Source organism: Lathyrus oleraceus, chromosome 2 (assembly GCF_024323335.1).
Source record: "Lathyrus oleraceus cultivar Zhongwan6 chromosome 2, CAAS_Psat_ZW6_1.0, whole genome shotgun sequence".
Lineage (NCBI taxonomy): Eukaryota > Viridiplantae > Streptophyta > Magnoliopsida > Fabales > Fabaceae > Lathyrus > Lathyrus oleraceus.
In genome coordinates this window covers 414,369,331-414,393,408 of record NC_066580.1, presented here as the reverse complement: position 1 = coordinate 414,393,408, position 24,078 = coordinate 414,369,331, and the positions used below count along the sequence as shown (strand labels likewise).

General features: G+C 40.4%; 1 protein-coding gene across 1 annotated transcript; it reads right to left on the bottom strand.

Annotated features, from left to right (window-relative positions):
• Positions 1-17,797: 17,797 nt before the first annotated feature.
• Positions 17,798-23,260, bottom strand: LOC127123487 (uncharacterized). Its single transcript, XM_051053700.1, has 2 exons — positions 23,164-23,260; positions 17,798-19,245 (listed from the first exon to the last, which is right to left on the bottom strand). The coding sequence occupies exons 1-2, from the start codon at positions 23,258-23,260 to the stop codon at positions 18,518-18,520; spliced, it is 825 nt and encodes a 274-aa protein (XP_050909657.1). The 3' UTR covers positions 17,798-18,517.
• Between the last annotated feature and the right edge of the window lie 818 nt (positions 23,261-24,078).

Sequence of the window (24,078 nt, the reverse complement as noted above, 5' to 3'; positions counted from 1 at the left end):
GGTTTTCAATCCACCGAGATGCTCTTTTTTTGCCTAAGCTGCTCTTTCGGGTTTTCAACTTAGCGAGCTATTATGTTTTTATTTTTAGGCGAAGTATTTCTTGACTGCATCTGAATTCACAGGAAGAGTGAAATCCTCCCCATCCATAGTTGTAAGTATCAAAGCACTGCCTGAAAAGGCTCTCTTAACAACATATGGACCTTCATAGTTTGGAGTCTACTTGCCCCTGGAATCGGGCGCGAAAGACAAGACTTTCTTGAGCACAAGGTCACCTTCTCGGAACACATGAGGCTTGACCTTCTTATCAAAAGATTTCTTCATTCTCTGCTGATACAACTGACCATGACACATGGCAGTCAATCTCTTCTCTTCAATCAAATTCAGCTGGTCATAACGACTCTGAATCCATTCAGCATCAGTCAACTTGGCCTCCATCAAGACTCTCATTGATGGGATCTCCACCTCTACTGGGAGTACGGCATCCATGCCATAAACAAGAGAGAAAGGGGTTGCCCCTGTTGAAGTGCGGACAGATGTACGATATCCATGCAAAGCAAATGGCAGCATCTCATGCCAATCTTTGTACGTAACAACCATCTTCTGGATAATCTTCTTGATATTCTTATTAGCAGCTTCAACAGCCCCATTCATCTTGGGTCTGTAAGGAGAAGAGTTATGGTGTGCAATCTTGAACTCACTACACAACTCTTTCATCATCTTGTCATTTAGATTAGATTCGTTATCAGTAATGATCTTATCTGGCACACCATAACGACATATGAGTTGATTCTTGATAAACTTCACGACCACCTGCTTGGTCACATTTGCATATGATGCAGCTTCAACCCATTTAGTGAAGTAACCAATTGCTACGAGAATAAACTTGTGTCCATTGGACGCTTTCGGCTCAATCATGCCAATCATGTCAATTCCCCACATAGAGAAAGGCCATGGTGATGAAATCACATTCCGAAGTGTCGGGGGAATATGAATCTTATCCGCATAAATCTGACACTTATGACATTTCTTCACATATTTGCAGCAGACAGACTCCATTGTCAGCCAATAGTAGCCTGCTCTCAACATCTTTCTAGCCATGGCATGTCCATTGGAATGAGTACCAAATGAACCCTCATGGACCTCAGTCATCAACAGGTCTGCTTCGTGTCTATCCACGCATCTGAGCAGAACCATGTCAAAATTCCTCTTGTAAAGCACTTCACCATTGAGGTAGAAACTGCCTAACAATCTCCTCAAAGTTTTCCTATCTTTCACAGATGCCCCAGGCGGATAAACTTGGTTCTGGAGGAAACACTTGATGTCATAATACCATGGCTTATCATCTTTTACTTCTTCAACTGCAAATATATGAGTTGGTCTATCCAAGCGCATCACGGTGATATTGGGATTAGCGATCATATCATCGACATATACTTCGATCTCCTTGTGCATCATATCATGGAACAAGGTAGTCATAGCTCGTTGATACGTGGCTCTGGCGTTCTTCAAACCGAAGGGCATCACTCGATAACAGAATGTTCCCCAAGGTGTGATGAATGTTGTCTTCTCCATATCCTCGGGTGCCATCTTAATCTGATTATATCCGGAAAATCCATCCATAAATGAGAAGACATTGAATTTAGCTGTATTGTCTACCAACATATCAATATGTGGTAGAGGGAAATCATCTTTCGGACTAGCTTTATTCAAATCTCTATAATCCACACACATCCGGACTTTTCCGTCTTTCTTAGGCACGGGCACAATATTGGCCACCCATTAAGGATACGTAGAAGTCACCAGAAACCCCGCATCAATTTGTTTCTGAACTTCCTCTTATATCTTCACTGCCATATCAGGATGAGTTCTTCTGAGCTTCTGCTTCACAGGCACGCTGTAACACCCCGATAAAAATAAGATAATTATTTAATTTAAGTTAATATTATATTTATTAATTTAATTAAATAATTGGAATTATTGGATTATTATTATTATTATTAGTGGAATAATAATTATTGGAAAATATATATAAGTTGGAAATAAGAAAAAGAGTCCCATTTGGTAAAGAAAGGGTTTTACGTGAAAAGCAGAGAAGCGGCTGAAAAGAGGAAAAGGGCAAAGAGACGGAGCAAGAGGAAGAAGGTTGGAGAAGAGAAAAGCTTGAAGCTTAAAGATTCGCCGGATTAACTCAGGTAAGGGGGGTTTATCGTCGTTTAATGGGTATTATGGGTTAACATGTAATGGGTAGTGATAAACCGTTGAATTGACCCTAATTGGGATGTTGAATGCTAAAAATTGTGTTGGATAAGTTGTGTTAAAGCTGTAATTGAATCTGTATTTGTGTGAGTTGTGATTTCCCGAACGTATAGCTTTTTACGGAATCGGAGGTCCGGAAGTCCTCCAACGGCGGAAAATGCGGAGAATTCTGCATTCTGCTTCGTGTTAGCGCAGGAACAGCTTTCTGTCTTGCGTTAACCGGTTAACCCAGGGTGTTAACCGGTTAACACTGTTAGGAATTGTGAGGTATTGCTGTTTCGCTTGCGTTAACCGGTTAACCCAGGGCGTTAACCGGTTAACACTGTTGTGAGTTGTGAAAATATTGTTGTTCTGTCTGCGTTAACCGGTTAACCCAGGGCGTTAACCGGTTAACACTGTTGAGTTTTGCCAGAAAGCGTGTTCTGTGTTGCGTTAACCGGTTAACCCAGGGCGTTAACCGGTTAACACTGTTGGAAAAGTGAAAAATTAATATTTGAATAATGTGTGCATAATTGGTGTTTGGCCTATATTGGCGTATGATGTAATAGGGATTAATTCCCGCTGTTTTGAGCGGTATAGGTATTAGTGGAGTGTGCTAATACTGTGATTAATTATTTGACATGATATGATGTTTTGATACGTGTGTTGATGAATGTATGATGGTATGCATAATGCTGTGAATGTATATGTTATGTATGCAATTGTGAATGGACTGTTTATGGCTTAGGGTGTGAGCATATGTCCATTGTGGATTATTGTTGATGATTTTGCATTGCTAGGTGATTTAGTATGCATATTGTGGCCTTTATGGTGGTAGCTAATTCCCATAGTGAGGAATTAGTGAGTTAGTCATTATGGACTGTTGTTGATGTTTGCATGCTAGGTGAATTAGCGTGCATAGCATGGCCCTTGGGGTGGTAGCTAATTCCCGTGGTGAGGAATTAGTGAGTGAGTCACTATGTCTCAAATGAGTGGGACTAGTGGGCTTGGTAGCCGTATCTGGATTTGATCGGTGAGGTGAACTATATGTTCACGAATAGTCGGTACCGCATGCATGGAGTCTCATTGCATAATGTATGTATGACGTATAATATGAATGGATGTATTCCAATATTATACGTGTGTTTGTGTTGGCATTGGGTATGAGTATGAATTGTGTTGGTATTGAGTATGCCATTTGAGTTGATGTGCCGTTACCGAATGTGTGATATGATTAGGGTGATTAATGTGTTATTTACTTAGCATTACATGATATTTTATAATGCTTATTATATCGATTGAGGAACTCACCCTTACAACTATTTTTCAGGTAACGAGCAGTGATTGAGTAGAAGCTAGTGCTTGGAGTCTAGTGTAGTCTCCTTAGTGGGTCATGCTCTGATAGATGTAACATCGGGACGGGATGTTTTACCTTGTTGAATAATTTTATATGTAATGTGTTACATGTTTTGCATGATTGATTTGATTTCTATCCGCTGCGTATTGTGCAAATGCTTTATGTTTTGCATTAATAAAAGAGCATGACAGTTATTATGGTGAATGGTGTGAAATGATTGTGTGACACCCTTAATTGCATAATTACTCTGATTGATATATTGCTATTTTAATTAAATATTTGGGGTATTTTAGAAGGGTGTTACATTAGTGGTATCAGAGCATAGTCGGTCGAGTCGAGTCGTAATTATTCTGTTCCCCTGTACGTGATAGGTGTTGTATAACCCTATCAGTACTTATTGTTTTATCTTGTTAGGTTCTCAGAATAGAGATGGCTGGAAGAAGTAGAGACGATGCTGTGATTGCTGAGGCTCTGGGTATGCTAGCTGGAGTACTTGGGGGAAATCCGAATGTTGTGGGAATGGGAGCTGCTCGTCAACTGAGTGAGTTCCAGAAGAACAATCCTCCAATGTTCAAGGGAGCATACGATCCAGATGGTGCTCAGAAGTGGTTGAAGGAGACCGAGAGGATCTTCCGAGTGACTGAGTGTGCCGATAACCAGAAGGTCAGGTTCGGTACGCATATGCTGTCAGAGGAAGCAGATGATTGGTGGGTTGCTACCCGCACTGAGTTAGAAGCTGCCGGGAGTGCTGAGGTCACTTGGGCGGTGTTCAGAGAGAGATTTCTGAGGAAGTACCTTCCAGAGGATGTCAGAGGAAGGAGAGAGATAGAGTTCTTAGAATTGAAGCAGGGCAATCGGTCTGTTACTGAGTATGCTGCTAAGTTCACAGAGCTGTCGAAGTATTACACTCCCTATGATGATGCTACTGGGGAATTTTCGAAATGTGTGAAGTTTGAGAACGGGTTACGTCCCGAGATCAAGCAGGCTATTGGGTATCAGCGGATTAGAGAGTTTTCCGATTTGGTTGACTGTTGCAGGATTTTTGAACAGGATACCAAGGCTAGAGCAGAGAGCTATCAGCAAAGGGTTGATAGGAAAAGCAAGAATCAGAATGATCGTGGGAAACCGTATGCAGTTGGCAAAGGTTTCCAGAGACAAAGTGGGATGAAGAGGCCTAGTGGGGGAGACTCCAGTGCCCCTGCTAAGTGTTACAGATGTGGTCAGGCTGGACATCGTTTCTATGAGTGTACCAGTGCTGAGAAGAAGTGTTTCAAGTGTGGCAAAAGTGGTCACTTGGCTGCAGAGTGCCGGTTGAAGACTGTGACTTGTTTCAACTGTGGAGAGGTGGGTCATATCAGTCCACAGTGTCCTAAGCCGAAGAAAGAGAATCAGTCGGAAGGCAAGGTCTTTGCTTTATCGGGTTCTGAGACTTATGCAGATGATCGTTTGATCCGAGGTACGTGTTATATTAATGGCTTTCCTCTTGTAGCTATTATTGACACAGGTGCGACTCATTCCTTTATATCTTTGGATTGTGCTGTGAAACTTAAATTAGAGATATCTGAGATGCATGGAAGTATGGTGATTGATACTCCTGCGAAGGGTTCAGTGACTACTACTTCAGTTTGTTTAGATTGTCCTTTGAGTATTTTTGGTAGAGACTTTGGGATGGACCTCGTGTGTCTTCCACTAGTGCAGATTGATGTTATCTTGGGTATGAACTGGTTGGTGTGTAACTGAGTTTATATCAACTGTTTTGATAAGACTGTGATCTTTCCTGAGATTGAGGAAGGAAAGAGTTTGTTTCTATCAGCAAGGCAGGTGAATGAGGCGGCAACAGATGGGGCAGAGTTGTTTATGCTGTTAGCGACTTTGGAGGCTAAAGATAAACTTGTGATTCGCGATCTAGCCGTGGTGTGTGATTTTCCTGATGTGTTTCCTGAAGAAGTGAATGAATTACCGCCAGAGCGTGAAGTTGAGTTCTCGATTGATTTGGTACCTGGTACTAGGCCGATGTCGATGGCTCCGTACCGTATGTCTGTTGTTGAGTTAACTGAATTGAAGAGTCGGTTGGAAGATCTGTTGGATAAGAAATTTATTCGTCCGAGTGTGTCACCGTGGGGTGCACCGGTGTGGTTGGTTAGAAGAAGTTAGTTTCCTGGTCATGTGATTTCAAGAGGTGGTGTTGCTGTTGATCCTTCTAAGATAGAAGCGGTATCTCAGTGGGAAGCTCCGAAGTCTGTTGCTGAGATTCGAAGTTTCCTTGGTTCGGCTGGTTATTATAGGAAGTTCATTGAGGGATTTTCTAAGTTGGCGTTATCGTTGACGATGTTGACTAGAAAGGGGCAAGCGTTTGTTTGGGACTCAAAATGTGAAGAAGGTTTCCAAGAGTTAAAGAGAAGGTTAACTACTGCTCCTATCCTGATATTACCGAGTTCGTCGGAATCATTTGAGGTTTTCAGTGACCAAAAAGTTTAAAGTATTTGTTTGATCAGAAAGAGCTGAATATGAGACAGAGGAGATGGTTAGAGTTTCTGGAGGATTATGACTTTGGTTTGAATTACCATCCGGGTAAAGCAAACGTAGTGGCTGATGCATTGAGTCGGAAATCATTGCATATGTCTATGTTAATGGTTAAGGAACTGGATTTAATTGAGCAGTTTAGAGACTTGAGTTTGGTGTGTGAGAGTACTCACAATAGTGTTAAACTGGGAATGTTGAAGTTAACGAGTGGTATTCTGGATGAGATTAGAGAGGGTCAGAAATCCGATGTGCTTTTGGTTGATAAGTTGACTCTAGTGAATCAAGATCAAGGTGGTGAATTCAGAGTTGATGAGAATGGTGTTTTGAAATTTGGTAATCGGGTGTGTATTCCGGATGTTATCGAATTTAAGAAGAGTATTCTTGAGGAAGGACATCGTAGTGGCCTGAGTATTCATCCTAGAGCTACGAAGATGTATCATGATTTGAAAAGGTTATTTTGGTGGCCGGGAATGAAAAGAGAAATTGCGAGTTTTGTTTATTCTTGTTTGACTTGTCAGAAGTCAAAGATTGATGCATCAGAAGCCGTCTGGGCTAATGCAACCGTTGGCTATTCCAGAGTGGAAGTGGGATAGTATCAGTATGGATTTTGTTTCTGGTTTACCGAGGACAAGTAAGAATTTTGAAGCTATTTGGGTGATTGTTGACAGATTGACAAAATCGGCTCATTTCATTCCGATCAGAATGGATTATTCGTTAGAGAGATTAGCTGAGTTGTATATTGAGAAAATTGTAAGTTTGCATGGTATTCCGTCGAGTATTGTTTCGGACAGAGATCCTAGATTTACATCGAAGTTCTGGGAAGGTTTGCAGAGGGCTTTGGGAACTAAGCTGAGATTGAGTTCTGCATATCATCCGCAGACTGATGGTCAGACTGAGAGGACGATTCAGTCACTAGAGGATCTTTTGAGGGCTTGTGTTTTGGAAAAGGGAGGTGCTTGGGATTGTTACTTACCTTTGATTGAGTTTACCTACAACAATAGTTTTCATTCGAGCATTGGTATGGCCCCGTTTGAAGCTTTGTATGGTAGGAGATGTCAGACGCCTTTATGTTGGTATGAGTCCGGTGAGAGTGCTGTGGTTGGACCGGAGATTGTTCAACAGACTACGGAAAAGATTAAGATGATTCAGGAGAAGATGAGAATTGCTCAGAGTCGTCAGAAGAGTTATCACGACAAGAGAAGGAAGTCACTTGAGTTTCAAGAGGGGGGATCATGTGTTTCTCCGTGTTACTCCGATAACTGGAGTTGGTCGAGCTTTGAAGTCGAAGAAGTTGACACCTCGATTTATTGGTCCTTATCAGATTTTGGAGAGGATAGGGGAGGTAGCCTATCGTATCGCTTTACTGCCGTCACTTGCGAATTTGCATGAGGTTTTTCATGTGTCTCAGTTGAGGAGGTACATTCCTGATCCGTCGCATGTAGTCCAAATAGATGATGTACAGGTGAGAGATAACCTGACTGTTGAAACATCACCTATGAGGATCGAGGATCGTGAGTTGAAGCAGTTGCGGGGTAAAGAGATTGCTTTGGTAAAGGTAGCTTGGGGAGGACCAGCAGGTGGCAATGTGACTTGGGAACTTGAGAGTCAGATGAAGGAGTCTTATCCGGAGTTATTCGCTTGAGGTATGTTTTCGAGGACGAAAACTCTTTTAGTGGGGGAGAGTTGTAACACCCCGATAAAAATAAGATAATTATTTAATTTAAGTTAATATTATATTTATTAATTTAATTAAATAATTGGAATTATTGGATTATTATTATTATTATTAGTGGAATAATAATTATTGGAAAATATATATAAGTTGGAAATAAGAAAAAGAGTCCCATTTGGTAAAGAAAGGGTTTTACGTGAAAAGCAGAGAAGCGGCTGAAAAGAGGAAAAGGGCAAAGAGACGGAGCAAGAGGAAGAAGGTTGGAGAAGAGAAAAGCTTGAAGCTTAAAGATTCGCCGGATTAACTCAGGTAAGGGGGGTTTATCGTCGTTTAATGGGTATTATGGGTTAACATGTAATGGATAGTGATAAACCGTTGAATTGACCCTAATTGGGATGTTGAATGCTGAAAAATTGTGTTGGATAAGTTGTGTTAAAGCTGTAATTGAATCTGTATTTGTGTGAGTTGTTATTTCCCGAACGTATAGCTTTTTACGGAATCGGAATCGGAGGTCCGGAAGTCCTCCAACGGCGGAAAATGCGGAGAATTCTGCATTCTGCTTCGTGTTAGCGCAGGAACAGCTTTCTGTCTTGCGTTAACCGGTTAACCCAGGGTGTTAACCGGTTAACACTGTTAGGAATTGTGAGGTATTGCTGTTTTGCTTGCGTTAACCGGTTAACCCAGGGCGTTAACCGGTTAACACTGTTGTGAGTTGTGAAAATATTGCTGTTCTGTCTGCGTTAACCGGTTAACCCAGGGCGTTAACCGGTTAACACTGTTGAGTTTTGCCAGAAAGCGTGTTCTGTGTTGCGTTAACCGGTTAACCCAGGGCGTTAACCGGTTAACACTGTTGGAAAAGTGAAAAATTAATATTTGAATAATGTGTGCATGATTGGTGTTTGGCCTATATTGGCGTATGATGTAATAGGGATTAATTCCCGCTGTTTTGAGCGGTATAGGTATTAGTGGAGTGTGCTAATACTGTGATTAATTATTTGACATGATATGATGTTTTGATACGTGTGTTGATGAATGTATGATGGTATGCATAATGCTGTGAATGTATATGTTATGTATGCAATTGTGAATGGACTGTTTATGGCTTAGAGTGTGAGCATATGTCCATTGTGGATTATTGTTGATGATTTTGCATTGCTAGGTGATTTAGTATGCATATTGTGGCCTTTATGGTGGTAGCTAATTCCCATAGTGAGGAATTAGTGAGTTAGTCATTATGGACTGTTGTTGATGTTTGCATGCTAGGTGAATTAGCGTGCATAGCATGGCCCTTGGGGTGGTAGCTAATTCCCGTGGTGAGGAATTAGTGAGTGAGTCACTAGGTCTCAAATGAGTGGGACTAGTGGGCTTGGTAGCCGTATCTGGATTTGATCGGTGAGGTGAACTATATGTTCACGAATAGTCGGTACCGCATGCATGGAGTCTCATTGCATAATGTATGTATGACGTATAATATGAATGGATGTATTCCAATATTATACGTGTGTTTGTGTTGGCATTGGGTATGAGTATGAATTGTGTTGGTATTGAGTATGCCATTTGAGTTGATGTGCCGTTACCGAATGTGTGATATGATTAGGGTGATTAATGTGTTATTTACTTAGCATTACATGATATTTTATAATGCTTATTATATCGATTGAGGAACTCACCCTTACAACTATTTTTCAGGTAACGAGCAGTGATTGAGTAGAAGCTAGTGCTTGGAGTCTAGTGTAGTCTCCTTAGTGGGTCATGCTCTGATAGATGTAACATCGGGACGGGATGTTTTACCTTGTTGAATAATTTTACATGTAATGTGTTACATGTTTTGCATGATTGATTTGATTTCTATCCGCTGCGTATTGTGCAAATGCTTTATGTTTTGCATTAATAAAAGAGCATGACAGTTATTATGGTGAATGGTGTGAAATGATTGTGTGACACCCTTAATTGCATAATTACTCTGATTGATATATTGCTATTTTAATTAAATATTTGGGGTATTTTAGAAGGGTGTTACACACGCACTCAGGCTTCAAAGGCAGGAAATGTTGCACAATATTTGTATCTAGACCCGACATGTCTTCATACGACCAAGCAAAGATATCGACATATTCTCATAGCAACTCAATCAACCCCTTCTTAACAGATTCTTCCAGGAGTGCCCCGATCTTCACTTCTCGCATACAATCCTCAGACCCCAAGTTGATTGTTTCCAGATTCTCAAGATGCGGCTGAATGATCTTCTTTTCATGCTCAAGTAGACGGGTAATCTCATCAGGAATCTCGTCAACATCATCTTCCTCTGCCTCAAATACAGGGAACTCAAAATTGGGAGATGACGTTGGATCATTATGTTCAATGGGTTTAGAAATCAACCTGCATAATGATTTTGGATATGAAAAGCTTTTAGAAATCAAACAAGACAAATCATTATGCAGATGAAAAGATTGATTTTATTCTTTTTTTAGGGTTTTTTGTGATCACCAATTTCATGCAAAAAGCAAAAAAGGAAAATAATTGGAAAAACAAACATTTAGCATGAATTTATTGAATGAAAATATCATTGTATTTATGTTGCCAACAATGTCATCACTTCTCCTTTTGGCATGGGAGAAGGGTTTTTAAACAAAGTGATCATTACGCTGACTTGTGGACAACTGTAGGAATATCCACAGCGACCCAATTGTTGCAGATCCCTCCAGGGATGACAAAATTGTCAGAATCCTCTGCATCCTCTTCCAAGACAGCAGCAGCTTCCTCCTCCTGACCGGTGTGGATGAAACCTCCACTCTTGAATAGCCCTTTCTCGTTGAAGACCCCAGAAGAAAAGCCAATGCCAACCCGGGACTTATTGTCTTCCAACTCAATCATTTTTCCTAGACCAGCAATTGCACCACACTCAATGGCCAATTTCGCATCTCTATAGGAAGCAAATGAAGGAGTTCTCTTCTCAATAGGCTCTGCTATAGATAAAGCTTGGAAAGGAGTTCCAACTTCATCCTCAGCATCTATGTATGAGAAGGAAGACAAGTGGCTAACCAGGAGAGCCTTTTCTCCTTGAGTTCACGGTTCTCTTGCTCTAGATGATCCATCAATCTGGAAGAGTTGGCTCTGGTGTAGTAGCGGTGAGTCAGCTTGTCTTCAAAATAAATGAAGAGCACAAAGTTAGACCACAGGACCAGAAGCTAGGAACCAAACCTGCTTATGCATATGATGCATGCAATGCTTGTGCATATGATTTGTTTTTATTTCAAAGGAACTCTAGGGTTTTATTTGCAAATTTTGGAAATATTAACTGTTTATCGCATATGGAAATATCTCATAAAATAATTCTCTGTCTTTCCATGTCTGAATTTTTTTTGCAAATAAACCCCTTAAGTTCCTTGAATTTTTTTTATTGATGATATGGATGCAGATGAATGCATGAATGCATGAATGCAACAAACACACTCAAGGATCAAGCAAACCACACCAAACAAAGGTCATGGGATGGATCATATTATCCTTAATATCAATCATCCATTTTGGTGTATTATGGTTTACACCTTATCAACACCCAAGTTCCATTGATATTAAGGATGTATGAACGGATCAACCATGAATCAAGGGTTTGTTGCAAGTCACGAGCATGGCGTCTCGGTTAAGAACCACCCAAAGGGAGTGTACTAGGGTTTAAACCTGCCAAACATGTTCTACAAGAGGTTCCCATAGTCATCATTCCATCTTTCGAATATTATCGGAGAAACGACTACTCGTATTCCAAAAATATTCTCAAGAGAGACTCTTATGAGTGTAGTATCGCGTGACAATCGTATCAAATCTTACATTTGAACGACCTCCACACTACATCCTAAGCATAGGCCAAGATGGGCTTGGTAAACTAAGGTCCTTGGCTTCTAAGGTCTATATTGGAAAGAGTAATGTCTAACCACAACTTACTTGTGTGACATTATTGATCCCAACATGACCTCCACCAAGTGAATGGACTCGCAAGTCAACTTGCTAAGGAATAACTCCACACAAGTCGACGAGACTATGCCATTCTCCTATCCTAAGTGCACTCGAGACCGGGTATAGAACTCATCTCACAAAGATCACCAAGCACACTGTCGCACCTCGAAAAAATGGGGATACGACTTTATGCGAAGCGCAATCGCACGCTCGCAATGATGGACTGAACAGAGTCGCCACCGAACTTTATTTATTCCCAAAATAGGAAAGGGAAAATATCGATAAAACCCCTAAAGAAAGGATAAGATATGGTCATCGCAACCAATATCAGGGTTCAGGAGTCGATTACGCAAGGGGAAGGTATTAGCACCCCTCACGTCCGTTGCACTCAACGAGAACCATTAGGTTAGTTGTGTTAGTGTTAGTTGAAATATTAGGCTTTTCGAATTATTAGGTGGGAAAGAAAGAAAGGATGAGAAGAAAATGTTTTTGGATTTTGACGAAGGACTAAACCTAAGTTTTTTATTAGTGGGCCTGACAAGATTTACAAATCCTGCTCCTACGTATCTCAAAAGAGAAATCAAGGCTTACGTAGTTCTGGGTAGAAAAATGTTTGTTTGTTGGTCGATTTTAGCGAAAGCTACTTTGTGTCAAATCGACGAAAACATTGTTGGACTACCCAAAACAGGTGGAGAAACATTGCCTTGCATTGTTTTGAAACAAAGTACCTTTCGTTTGTGAAAAGGTTTAAGAAATCAATCGCACGACGGCGAGGAAAAAAATTGATTGGTTTGATGTGTTTTGAATAATGGCGAGAACTTGGATGAGCGAGATATACATCTCGAATCCTAGTCTCAGGAGTGCACGGTATACACCATGTTCCATTTCCATCTTTATTGAAAAAGTATTAAGGTAGGAATTAGGTATTTTGAAGTTTGAAAGACGAGTACTTGTGACTTACAAGCTCTTACAGCTTGGGTCTAATACTCGGGACTACGTCTGGACATTCCACCCAGGCTTTCTTTCCAATATTGCTAAGAAAATGATTCGAATATTTACGAATGTTGTGGAGGGAAGACGAATATTTATGGCCTACAAGCTCTTACAGCTTGAGCCTAATATTCGGGATTACGACTGGATATTCCATCCAGGTAATCTTTTTCTTCCGACTTTATTAAGAAAATGGTTTATATATTCATAACCAATTTGGAGAGAAGACGAATATTTATGGCTTACAAGCTCTTACAGCTTGAGCCTAATATTCGGGATTATAACTGGATATTCCATCCAGGATAATCTTTTTCTTCACGTTTTATTAAGAAGGTGATTTGAGATATTTACGGATATTTTGGTGAGAAGACGAATATTTATGACTTACAAGCTCTTACAGCTTGAGCCTAATATTCGGGATTATAACTGGATATTCCATCCAGGATAATCTTTTTTCTTCACGTTTTAATTAGAAAACGATTTGAATATTAGAGTGTGGAAGGGAAGACGAATATTTATGGCTTGCAAACTCTTACAGCTTGAGCCTAATATTCGGGATTATAACTGGATATTCCCTCCAGGATAATCTTTTTCTTCACGTTTTATTTAGAAAATGTCTCAAATAATAAATTAAAATAATCAAAGTACAGAGGTTTGAAATTATTTAAAGTTAAGTTGATGTTGTTTAAGAGTTCATTGTAAGAAGGCCCAAGAGTAAGCCATGTGAGGTTGATGGTGATGCTTAAAAGCAATCGACTTACAAGGGTATGGAAATGGGCTCGACATTGAATCGAGAATCAGATGATTTATATTCTTAAAGCGGGTTTAAATGGATGATGAAACTAAAGGAAACCCACCTTGTGTTATTAAGTGATAATGAAACTATGAGTGTAGGAGAAATCATAATAAAACATAAACATGAAGAAAAAAAAATGAATGCTAAAGAAAACGAATGCTATATATGGGTATTGAACCCAAGACCAAAAGCTTGCCAAAGCACTCCTTTACCAACTCAGCCAGATAAACATCCTTATTATATAGTTTGAAACGCTAATACATAATATAACAAAAGACGCACCAAACCTTTTAAATAAAACACAAAGTTGAAAACAGTACGACGAATAACCAAAGCTCATGTTGAAAACAGTATCGACGAACAACCAAAGCTCATTTTGAAAATAGTAACGACGAATGACCAAAGCTCAGTTTTCTTTTCATTTTGAAAATCAAAATTTTAACAGCAAGTTAACATCACAAACAAACAGGCAGCGGTGTTGCTAAATCAAACATGGAGTTCAAAGCATAATCGAAACATAGAAATAAAGCTCGGAAAGGAAGCTAACCGGTTGCGGCGGGTTCGATTGACGAATGTGAGTAAGCGTTTTACCTGAACCGGTTTTGATCTTCTTGTCCGCTCTTCACCACCAAGAAAAACTATGGCTTTCTCTTCTCCTTGCCGTCGACTCCTCTTTCTCTCAGTGAACAGTAACGACGCTTTTTTGTTTTTCAGAATTCTCTCTTCCTTATGGGTGAACAGTGGCGGCTATCCAAACTTTAGGGTTTTTCCGGCTCTCCTCCTCTGTTAGTGAACAATGGCCTCTCTTTTATAGTCACACTGCTAGGGTCTTTTGAATTGCCCGCTGAGATCAAAGGGGTGTTGGACTTGGAAGTGCTTTTGGTGCTGCCAGTTTGTCTATCCTGTTTTGGTGCTTATTCTGAAAAAGGTAACATGTACCTTGTACTTCTTCTGTGAAAACGTTTTCATTTTTGTTGCTTGTGAACTTTTACTGCCTTACCAAGTTATTTTACTGCAGTGAAAATGGAAAGCATCAACAGGTCCAATGTGAATCTTTTTCCTCCAAACTATTGCCTCATGAACTGTGATTGGAATGCTGCTACTAGTGTCAATGTCACTACCACCATGGTCCTTAAAAACAGAACTGAGAGGTTTATTTATCAAGTCAGCTGCTATCTCACTGTAAATATCATTTTCTGCTGCTGAGCAGCTAAAACTGGGATCTTCCAAAACATGTTTAACAACCCTAATTGCTCTGAAAATGGCAACATCAACAAACAGGCTGTGCAGAAGAAATGCTTTTCTATCATACTGTGAACTTGGGCAGGAGGTTTTTTGCTAGTTGCTGGCACTGAAAAATTATTACCCAAAACATCTTCAATTGTGTAGTTGTATCCGTATGACCGTTGTCCATGATTAGAATCAAACTGTCTGTCCCCGACATCATCTGATACTTTGAATTTGTTGACATCTTAATCAATAGGATTGATATCCATATTTTTCCTGGACTGAAATTGATTTAGTGTAGAGAAATTATGATGCAAGAAAGTGTTTGGTCTTAAAGACTTGCCAAAATCCTTAATATCTCTAGGAGTCGCAGCTTGGCTAGATTGAGATGCATCCGGTGCGCTTTTCACAACATGTTCCTTCACGCATGAAGCGCTTGCCGTCCCATCAGCAGCATCTGCTTTTCTTCACGAGCATTGTGTTCAGATGAATTCCTAGAAGACGATCCTTGAGCTTGGTTCCGTAGTTCTGTTATGATTTCCCTGCTGAAGCGATGCCATCACTTCATCGGCGGAGTAAACTCTGTATTGCGTAAGGCCTGCTTCTCTCAAAACAAGAGGCCTTCCAGGTGAAATCAAATCTCTTACAACTTCGGTATAAACCTCGAGATAGGACAGATGAACTACATGGTTTCCATCATAGCTTCTGGTCCTGATTTTACTGAAGAGAACCTTAATTGCCAACACCATCACTCTTGGGTTTTCTACTGTACCAAGCATTGTGTATGTTTTTCCAGCTCCAATGGCACCGTAACATCCAACTGTCCCATTCTTCCTTTGCATAACTGCTTCCACAAGTTCCGAGGTTCCGCGGTGTAAGTGTAGGTGCTGTGAACTGCTGCTATCAGTAACACCAACATTCAAATGAAAAGTGTTTTGTTTTTCTTCTCCTTATTACTGATAACATGGCTCTGCTTGGCTTCGGTTTGGATTAAAGCACGAACATCTTCCAAAATAATCTCGTAAATCCCGATAACCTGATGGTTTGATTGAGATTCCCATGCTATTTTCTTCCTTCTTATATTCTAGGATTTAACGTGTTTGGTGGTTTGAAAATGAACTGTTATTGCAGGATGATATTGCACCGCATTGAGTTTCTCTGAGGTCTCTAAGCACCATGGTCGGTTCAGAAATTAAACTGGCATTGACGTGAGATTGTGTAACTGTTTATCATTGATCAACATTTCGTTTAACTTATCAATTTGCATTCTTTGCAGGTTCGGCATTCTCAAGTTGGGCAAAGCTAAAACCTTTAGACTGGCCAGAACCAACGGTAGCCATTTCGGAAAAAAAGGATGTGTCCAACAGTAGAAAAAGTGTCATGCAAAGCCCTGGAATCAAATGTCTTGTCCAAATTCTTCATAAAATACTTGCGTTTCTTAGCTTGTGGTAGGATATCAAAAATGTCATTATCCGTCGACAAACTGCTAGCAACATTTACATCCTTTACATGAAAAGGCTTTCCACCAGTGCTACCAGGAACGTTTGGAGTGTTGGCATTTGTAGATCTGTCATAAAACACGGGGTGGAGCTGAAAGAAAGCGATGGATGTCGTTGAACTTGCCATGACCCTCAGCCTCTAGATCACACGCAAGTTGATGATTTCTCTCCACAAGATTCAAAAGCTTGTCAAGGGAGCTCTCAGGAGACATAACCTTCATTGTCCTAAGGGCATTGGCATTTATATTGTGAAAGAAATAAGTATACCTCAAATGTATGGACTCAAAGACCACAATGGAAGCAGTTCACCCGTTCTGAAACGTTCATTCCAAAATGTGAATGTGTTATACAACTATCAGCTGCACAATCCCAAGACCCCGTGTAATTGCTTTATGCTGATATTGCATGAAGCTCTGCAATCACAATGTACTCATTTATTGCGAGCCGCGTTTGACGTATGTAGTGAGTACTGACAAATCTTTCCCTTATGATGGTTATCTGGTGACCAAAGTGGATTCCAAGTCTTTGGTAAATACAAATAAAGCACTTGCATGAAACTATCGAAAATAGCAGTTTGCGGCTTGTGTCATAGTAGTGGATGCTCATGGCAAGGAATTTTGGCTAAGTGTACATCTCATGGTTCGGGATGTACTTTTGGCGGATCTCCTGTTGTTTGCAGCAGGTGTGGGATTTAAAAAGTGCATCTACCTTGGTTCCTTTCTTGATTTTATTAGATGTGTCGGTCAAAGTCATAGGAGTGTCGTACCCAATTGCAACATCTGCAGCTAGCATAACAGACTCTGCTGCCATTTCAAAAACATGAGCAAGGGGCAAGTATGCCAAGCACACGTCCTTACTACCCAGATTTGGAATCACTGTCATAACAGCTGCTGTAGTGGCTACAATATTCCCGTGCGTAATCATGACACCCTTTGGCAGACCTGTACTGCCACTTGTATACATGACAACTACAACAACATTCTTGGAAGGCAAGCTTTGTTCGACAAGACTTTCTTTCCCAAGTTTCTCAACTTCACCGAAAGATGCAATTGTATAGTTGCTCAAACCTTCAGAAAAAGCATGTTCCTCTTGGCTATCGTCTTCAAAGTAAATTATATTTTGCAAGGATGTTAGTTTTGATCTTATTGGTTCCAACTTATTCAACAACTTTGCATCACAGATCTAGATATATATATATATATGATGGGACCATAGCCAAAAAAAGTGTTGCTGTCAAGCCAGCTCTGGAACCCTTAACCTCCTTCATTAATAGATAAGTTGCCCACGAGGCAAAGGCTGAGAATATAGGTGTTGTAAATACACAAACAGTTTCAACCGAGAGAGGTACGTTCAAGGAATTCAATACCCACCACAAGGTGCCTGCTGTCAAGGTCAAACCAGGATAGACAGTCCCGCCAATGACAAATTCAATCATGCCACATCGCTCCAATAAGCGATGTCCGGTGGTGGATTCCCATTCTTGCATAACAGGTTGAGGAAGTGCAGAGGACCCACACATCATTAGACGTAGGTTCTTTGCGCTAGATGCAGAAGTGGCTCTCAGCTCTGGATCCATGGCATGATAACCTTGTATTAATCGAGTGTACATAGTTGGAACTCCGGTGAGTACAGTTATAGCATCATCAGCCTCATATCCTTCAGTTGGATATGACTCACACCATCTCTTCCAAATTCCACTGACACTAAATTTCGGAAGAAAACTCAACTGTGGAACCGACGTAGAGAGGGGCGAATAAACCATTGAAAAGCCCATGGACATGATGTAATGGTAGACAATGCAAAAACCGGTCAGTTGATGTGTACTCCCATGCTTTTGTCGAGGCTTGGACCTGAGCAAGGATGCTTCTGTGTGTATAAACAATTCCCTTAGGTTTACCTGTTGTCCCGCTAGTGTACAAAATCAGTGCTGGATTTTCACTTGATCTTTCAATGTTTTCCAGGAAAATTCTATCTGCATCACTTTCTCCATTTTTTGAATGTCCGTTGTTGCTCTTCTCGGAGGACTTATTAGGAACGGGCGGAATATGAAAAAAAAACCGAGAAGATGTTTTGTTGGCAATGTTTTGCATTGACTCACTATGATCTTCAGTACTTAGTATTGCAGACACATCCGAATTATTCATCACATACAAGAGCTCTACTTCTGGATAGCTGAGTGCAAGTGGTACAGCAACACCTCCGCTAAACCAAGTTGCAAGTATTCCGACAACAAATTCGGCAGACGGCTTAGCTACAATTCTTATTCAAACTCCTCTAAGATTTCCCTTCACATCATTAAATACCTCGCTGAAAGGAATTCTCAAGTTGATCCAGCGGTTGAAATAAGGTGGCTTTCGTATTTTCTTGAAACGACACTCAGATTCAAGCATCACACGACAGTCCCAGCTAGACCATGTAACCACAGCAAAGTTGGCATTCTTTATTCCCTTTTTCTCGAGCCATTTGTCATGCCTCGGTAGAGCCTCACTCAATGTAACACCTCTGTCTACCTGAATTTGCTGGATACTGGTCAGATCCTTGCAGAAGTCACTCAGAAGCTGATTGCAGGTAGGCTTCACATAAGTTTGAAAACATGCTTCCAACTGACCAGTGACACTACTCACTATGACAGATGGACAATCAATTATTTCTTGAGGATGGGGATTTTTATCCTTATCACAGGTTGCCTCAAAGTTTATGACCACAAAATACTGAAATTCTTGATATTGCTCCCGCGAGTAACCCTGAGATAACATATTAATTGGAACACACTGGAGCTGGTTCTCGACAGGATAAGGATAAAAGTGGCTCTCAAAAGCATTCATTTGACACTGCTGCAGCTTGTGAGGATTAAAATGGCAGGCTGTCCAGGCACTGTAGTCATGGTGATAAGCAGGTTTACTGTGAAATTCATTGGAGCGCTCAAGAAACTCACTGCCTAAACGACGGCTGGATTCGGGAACATTCCCAGCTGAATAAGGACCAAGCTCATCTGTAAATTATGTATTTTTTGGATAACCTACGATTTGCAATGAATGAAAATTGGTGTTTCTTGTAGCAAGAAAAGGATCTCTCTTTGCATCTTAGAAACTTCATGTATTCATGTGATGAGATGTTTTTTTGATTATAAGTTATTCATATGCCATGTATATGGATGATTATGATTGAATGAATGAACGAAGTAATCGAACTACGAATGAGTATGTGGAAATTCTTGAATATGAATGGAATTTTTTTTCAATGTGAATGAAGAAAAATATGAATGTAAATTTGGAATGTGAAAAATGTAAAAAAATATGACATAGTAAACATGAACATGAATGAAGGATATGAAGGTGAATGAAGAAAGAATGCAAACGAGTGATTGATGGGGAAAAAATTTCAGGGTCAAAATCAGGGTATGACAGTTGCCCCTATTTAAACATCCTCCACCAGAGGAAAATGAAACAGCATTTTTCATTGGATCGCAGTGGGGGATGGTTAAATACCATGGAGACCCAGATTTTGAACCTGAAAAATGAAAATGCTATGATATGATATGCATGGATGCAAGACTCTTTATTTTTTTGAATTTATCTGTTAGGGATACAGAGATGCTACTAGATAGACCAGTCTGTGGGGAATGTTGATGGTTCACAGGGAGACAGACAAATGGTAAAAATCAACTCGTTGGGGAAAACAATCTTGCTGGAGAATCAGACACACACTAGAGAGTACTCAAAGTGAAATTCGATGAACGACACTTAGAATACAAGAAATTTCGGCAGTAAGTTTACACATGACTTATTAAACCCAAACATAGAGAAATTTCTACAACAGGTTCATACATGACCTGATAACACCGAAACAATCATAGAGAAAGATTCTTCAAACCAGGTTCATACATGACCTGGTAATACTGGAATAAAGGCTCAACAGCAGGTTCATACATGACCTGACAATGCTGAGGAATATCAAGAAGTTCTGACAGCAGGTTCAGACATGACCTAACAACATCAGAAAAATCAAAGAGAGCGTATCAACAGGTTCATACATGACCTGAGAACACTGAAATAATGATAGAGAAAGATTCTCCAAAACAGGTTCAGACATGACCTGGGAATATTGGAATAAAAGCTCAACAGCAACAGGTTCATACATGACCTAACAAAACAGGAACATTCAAAGAATTTTCAATAACAGGTTCATACATGACCTGACAACACTTGACTATTCAAAGAATTTTCAACAGCAGGTTCATACATGACCTGACAACACTTGGGAAAAATCAAAAGGAGTTTTATCGATAGGTTCATACATGACCTGAGAATATTGGAAAACATACAAAGGAACATCATTGGAGTTTTCTAACACGAAAAACCTCCAAGCTTCTGGAAATTCCTCAGGATGATAAGTCATACATGACTTTCACGGAACCATCAGGAAAGACAGGGTAATTAAACTCTCTGTTCGTGCCAACAACAATTGGACTTTTAACCGTAAGTAATGGACTACAACCAACTTTTAATGGAGTTTGCCAACAACAAGTGGACTTTGAAATGATGTTGGCGACAACCAAACTTCAGATATCAATCACAAATGTATTTACAAACAGACTGACAGTGATGCCAACGGCAATTGGGTTTAAAATAAGTGTTGGTTACAACCAGACATTAAAGGATACCAGTTACAACTGGATTTGGTCAAAGACACTGGTGACAACCAAACTTAACAGACGATGCCAGTAATAACTGGTCTCAGAGGTCAAGGGATACAATCAACAACGAGACCTGAGATTATGCAAATGAGCGCGAAGCACTTCGGGCTATGCATGATTTGGATTTTACTTATATGCATGATGTATGAATGATCATGAAATGCAAATGCTGACAATATACAGACTGGAAATTAGGGAAAGCTTTATAGAGGTACTGAATCCTCAATACCAATAACTCAACCAAAGGAGTGAGTAAATGCATCAAAGGAGGATCTATTAAGCTGAACAGTTACAACTGGCCCAATAATCCTTCCAAAGAATGATAAATTTGTGCTCTCTGGAGATAGATGGGTAATCATCCAGGGGGAGTCTTGCAACTTGAGACTTGCGGGGAAAGACGAAAGATTTCCTTTTAATATTTCCACATGTCAAAGCAAAATTGTGTTTCTCAATATATTGAAAAATTCTTTTTTGAGTTCAAAATTTCATTATTAACAAATAAATGACATTTTGCATAACAAAGAAAATCAGAGAAAAACAGCAAATGATAGAATTTGATGGGCAAACTTGTATTTATTCAAGAATGGTAGCACACAAATGGCGTAGCTCCATGGAATGTTACAAATTTGAAAATGGCAATAGGGAAAGGTTTACATTGAATCACAATGACTACTACTATCCCTAATAACAATGACTCCACGAGACCTCGCTTCTGAAGGGAGTAACTAGATTGATCTTCCATTTTTAGCTCTTCTGTGTTGATTAGTGACGAACCAATGCAGTCTATGCCTCTTGTCCCTAATTTTTGCCTGGATCGCCCTTTCGGGTTTTCAATCCACCGGGACGCTCCTTTTTGCCTAAGTCGCCCTTTCAGGTTTTCAACTTAGCGAGCTACCATTTTTTTAACCCTAACTTTTTCCTGGACCGCCCTTTCGAGTTTTCAGTCCACCGGGATTTGTCAGGCATAGTATCTTTTGACTGCATTAGAGTTCACAGGGTGAATGAGCTCTTCGCCATCCATAGTTGTGAGAAATAGAGCACCTCCAGAGTATGCTCTCTTTACAACGTATGGTCCTTCATAGTTGGGAGTCCACTTCCCACGTGAATCTTTGTGTACTGGCAAGATCTTCTTGAGCACGAGATCTCCTTCCTTGAACTCTCGAGGACGGACCTTTTTGTCAAATGCCTTCTTGATTCGTTGGTGGTACAATTGTCCATGGCACAGAGCGGTCATACGCTTCTCGTCAATGAGATTAAGTTGATCATAGTTATTCTGGATCCATTCAGCTTCATCCAGCTTGGCTTCCATCAATATTCTTGTGGAAGGTATCTCTACTTCGATTGGGAGGACTGCGTCCATCCCATATACTAAGGAGAATGGGGTTGCCCCTGTTGAAGTGCAGACTGAAGTCCGGTATCCATGCAAAGCAAAGGGTAGCATCTCGTGCCAATCCTTATAAGTTTTCACCATCTTTTGCAGGATCTTCTTGATATTTTTATTGGCAGTTTCAACAGCATCGTTCATCTTTGGACGGTATGGAGAAGAATTATGATGGTCAATCTTGAAACTCTCACATAATTCTGTCATTGTCTTATTGTTCAAGTTTGAACCATTGTCGGTGATGATCTTGCTTGGGATTCCATAGCGGCAGATAATCTCCTTCTTGATAAAGCGAGCAACCACATGTCTCGTCACATTGGCATAGGAAGCAACCTTTACCCATTTAGTAAAGTAATCGATGGCGACTAGGATGAAGCGGTGACCATTGGAAGCCTTCGGCTCTATATCACCAATCATGTCGATGCCCCACATTGAGAAAGGCCAAGGTGATGTCAAAACATTCAGTAGTGTTGGCGGCACATGCACCTTATCAGCATAAATTTGGCATTTATGACATTTCCTTGCATAGCTGAAACAATCAGACTCCATGGTCAACCAGTAATAGCCAGCTCTCAAAATCTTCTTCGCCATGGCATGTCCATTGGCATGGGTCCCAAAGGATCCTTCATGAATCTCCTTGATTAACATGTCTGCTTCGTGTCTATCCACGCATCTGAGCAGAACCATGTCATGGTTTCTCTTGTAAAGCACATCATTGCTCAAAAAGAAATTGGACGATAACCTCCTCAGAGTTTTCTTATCCAACAATGTAGCATCTTCTGGATACTCTTGACTTAAAAGATATCGCTTGATGTCATGAAACCATGGTTTACCATCAGTTTCTTCTTCAATCAGCTGACAGTAAGCAGGCTCATCTCTTTGCTCAATTCGAATAAGTGGAGCTTCATTATGGAATCTGACTTGGTACATTGACGCTAATGTTGCCAAAGCGTCAGCCACTTGATTTTCTACTCTTGGGATGTGATGGAAAGTGACATCATCGAAGTATTCTATCATCTTCACAACATGAGCGCGATACGGGATCAACTTCACATCGCGAGTTTCCCATTCTCCTTTGACTTGATAGATCACTAAGGCTGAATCTCCATACACCTCAAGGATCTTGATTCGGAGATCAATTGCAGCTTCAAGACCAAGGATACAAGCTTCATATTCAGCGACATTATTCGTACAATCAAAGCACAACCTTGTTGTGAATGGGGTAAAGCCACCATTTGGATTCATCAAAACAGCTCCCACACCATGACCACTATAATTGGAAGAACCATCGAGCACGAGCTTCCATCGAGACCCTGGTTCTGGTCCTTCATCTGGGCCTGGGGTCTTGTCGCAGCCTGAAAAATACAGTGGTGCGAAAAAACAACCGGCGAAAGAAAATGACAGAAGAGTCGCCACCGTGCGTTATTTATCCCAAAAGAGGGAAAGGAAACGCTCGAAGTAAACCTGAAGAGAAGGAAAGGAAAAGACAAGGTCTCGCAACCAAATCTTGGGTTCGGGAGTCGATTATGCGAAGGGAAGGTATTAGCACCCCTACACATCCGTAGTACTCTACGGGATCCACTCTTGTTGTTCTTGTCTAAAGGGTGTGTGTTTATCTAATGTACTATTTACTAAAAGGGTCAAGAGAAAAACGACTCGCACAGATATCGCATCCATTGCATACGTATCTCATATGAATATGAGAATCAGAGTCTTCGTAGCTCGGCTACCTATGGGTTAAAGAGGAG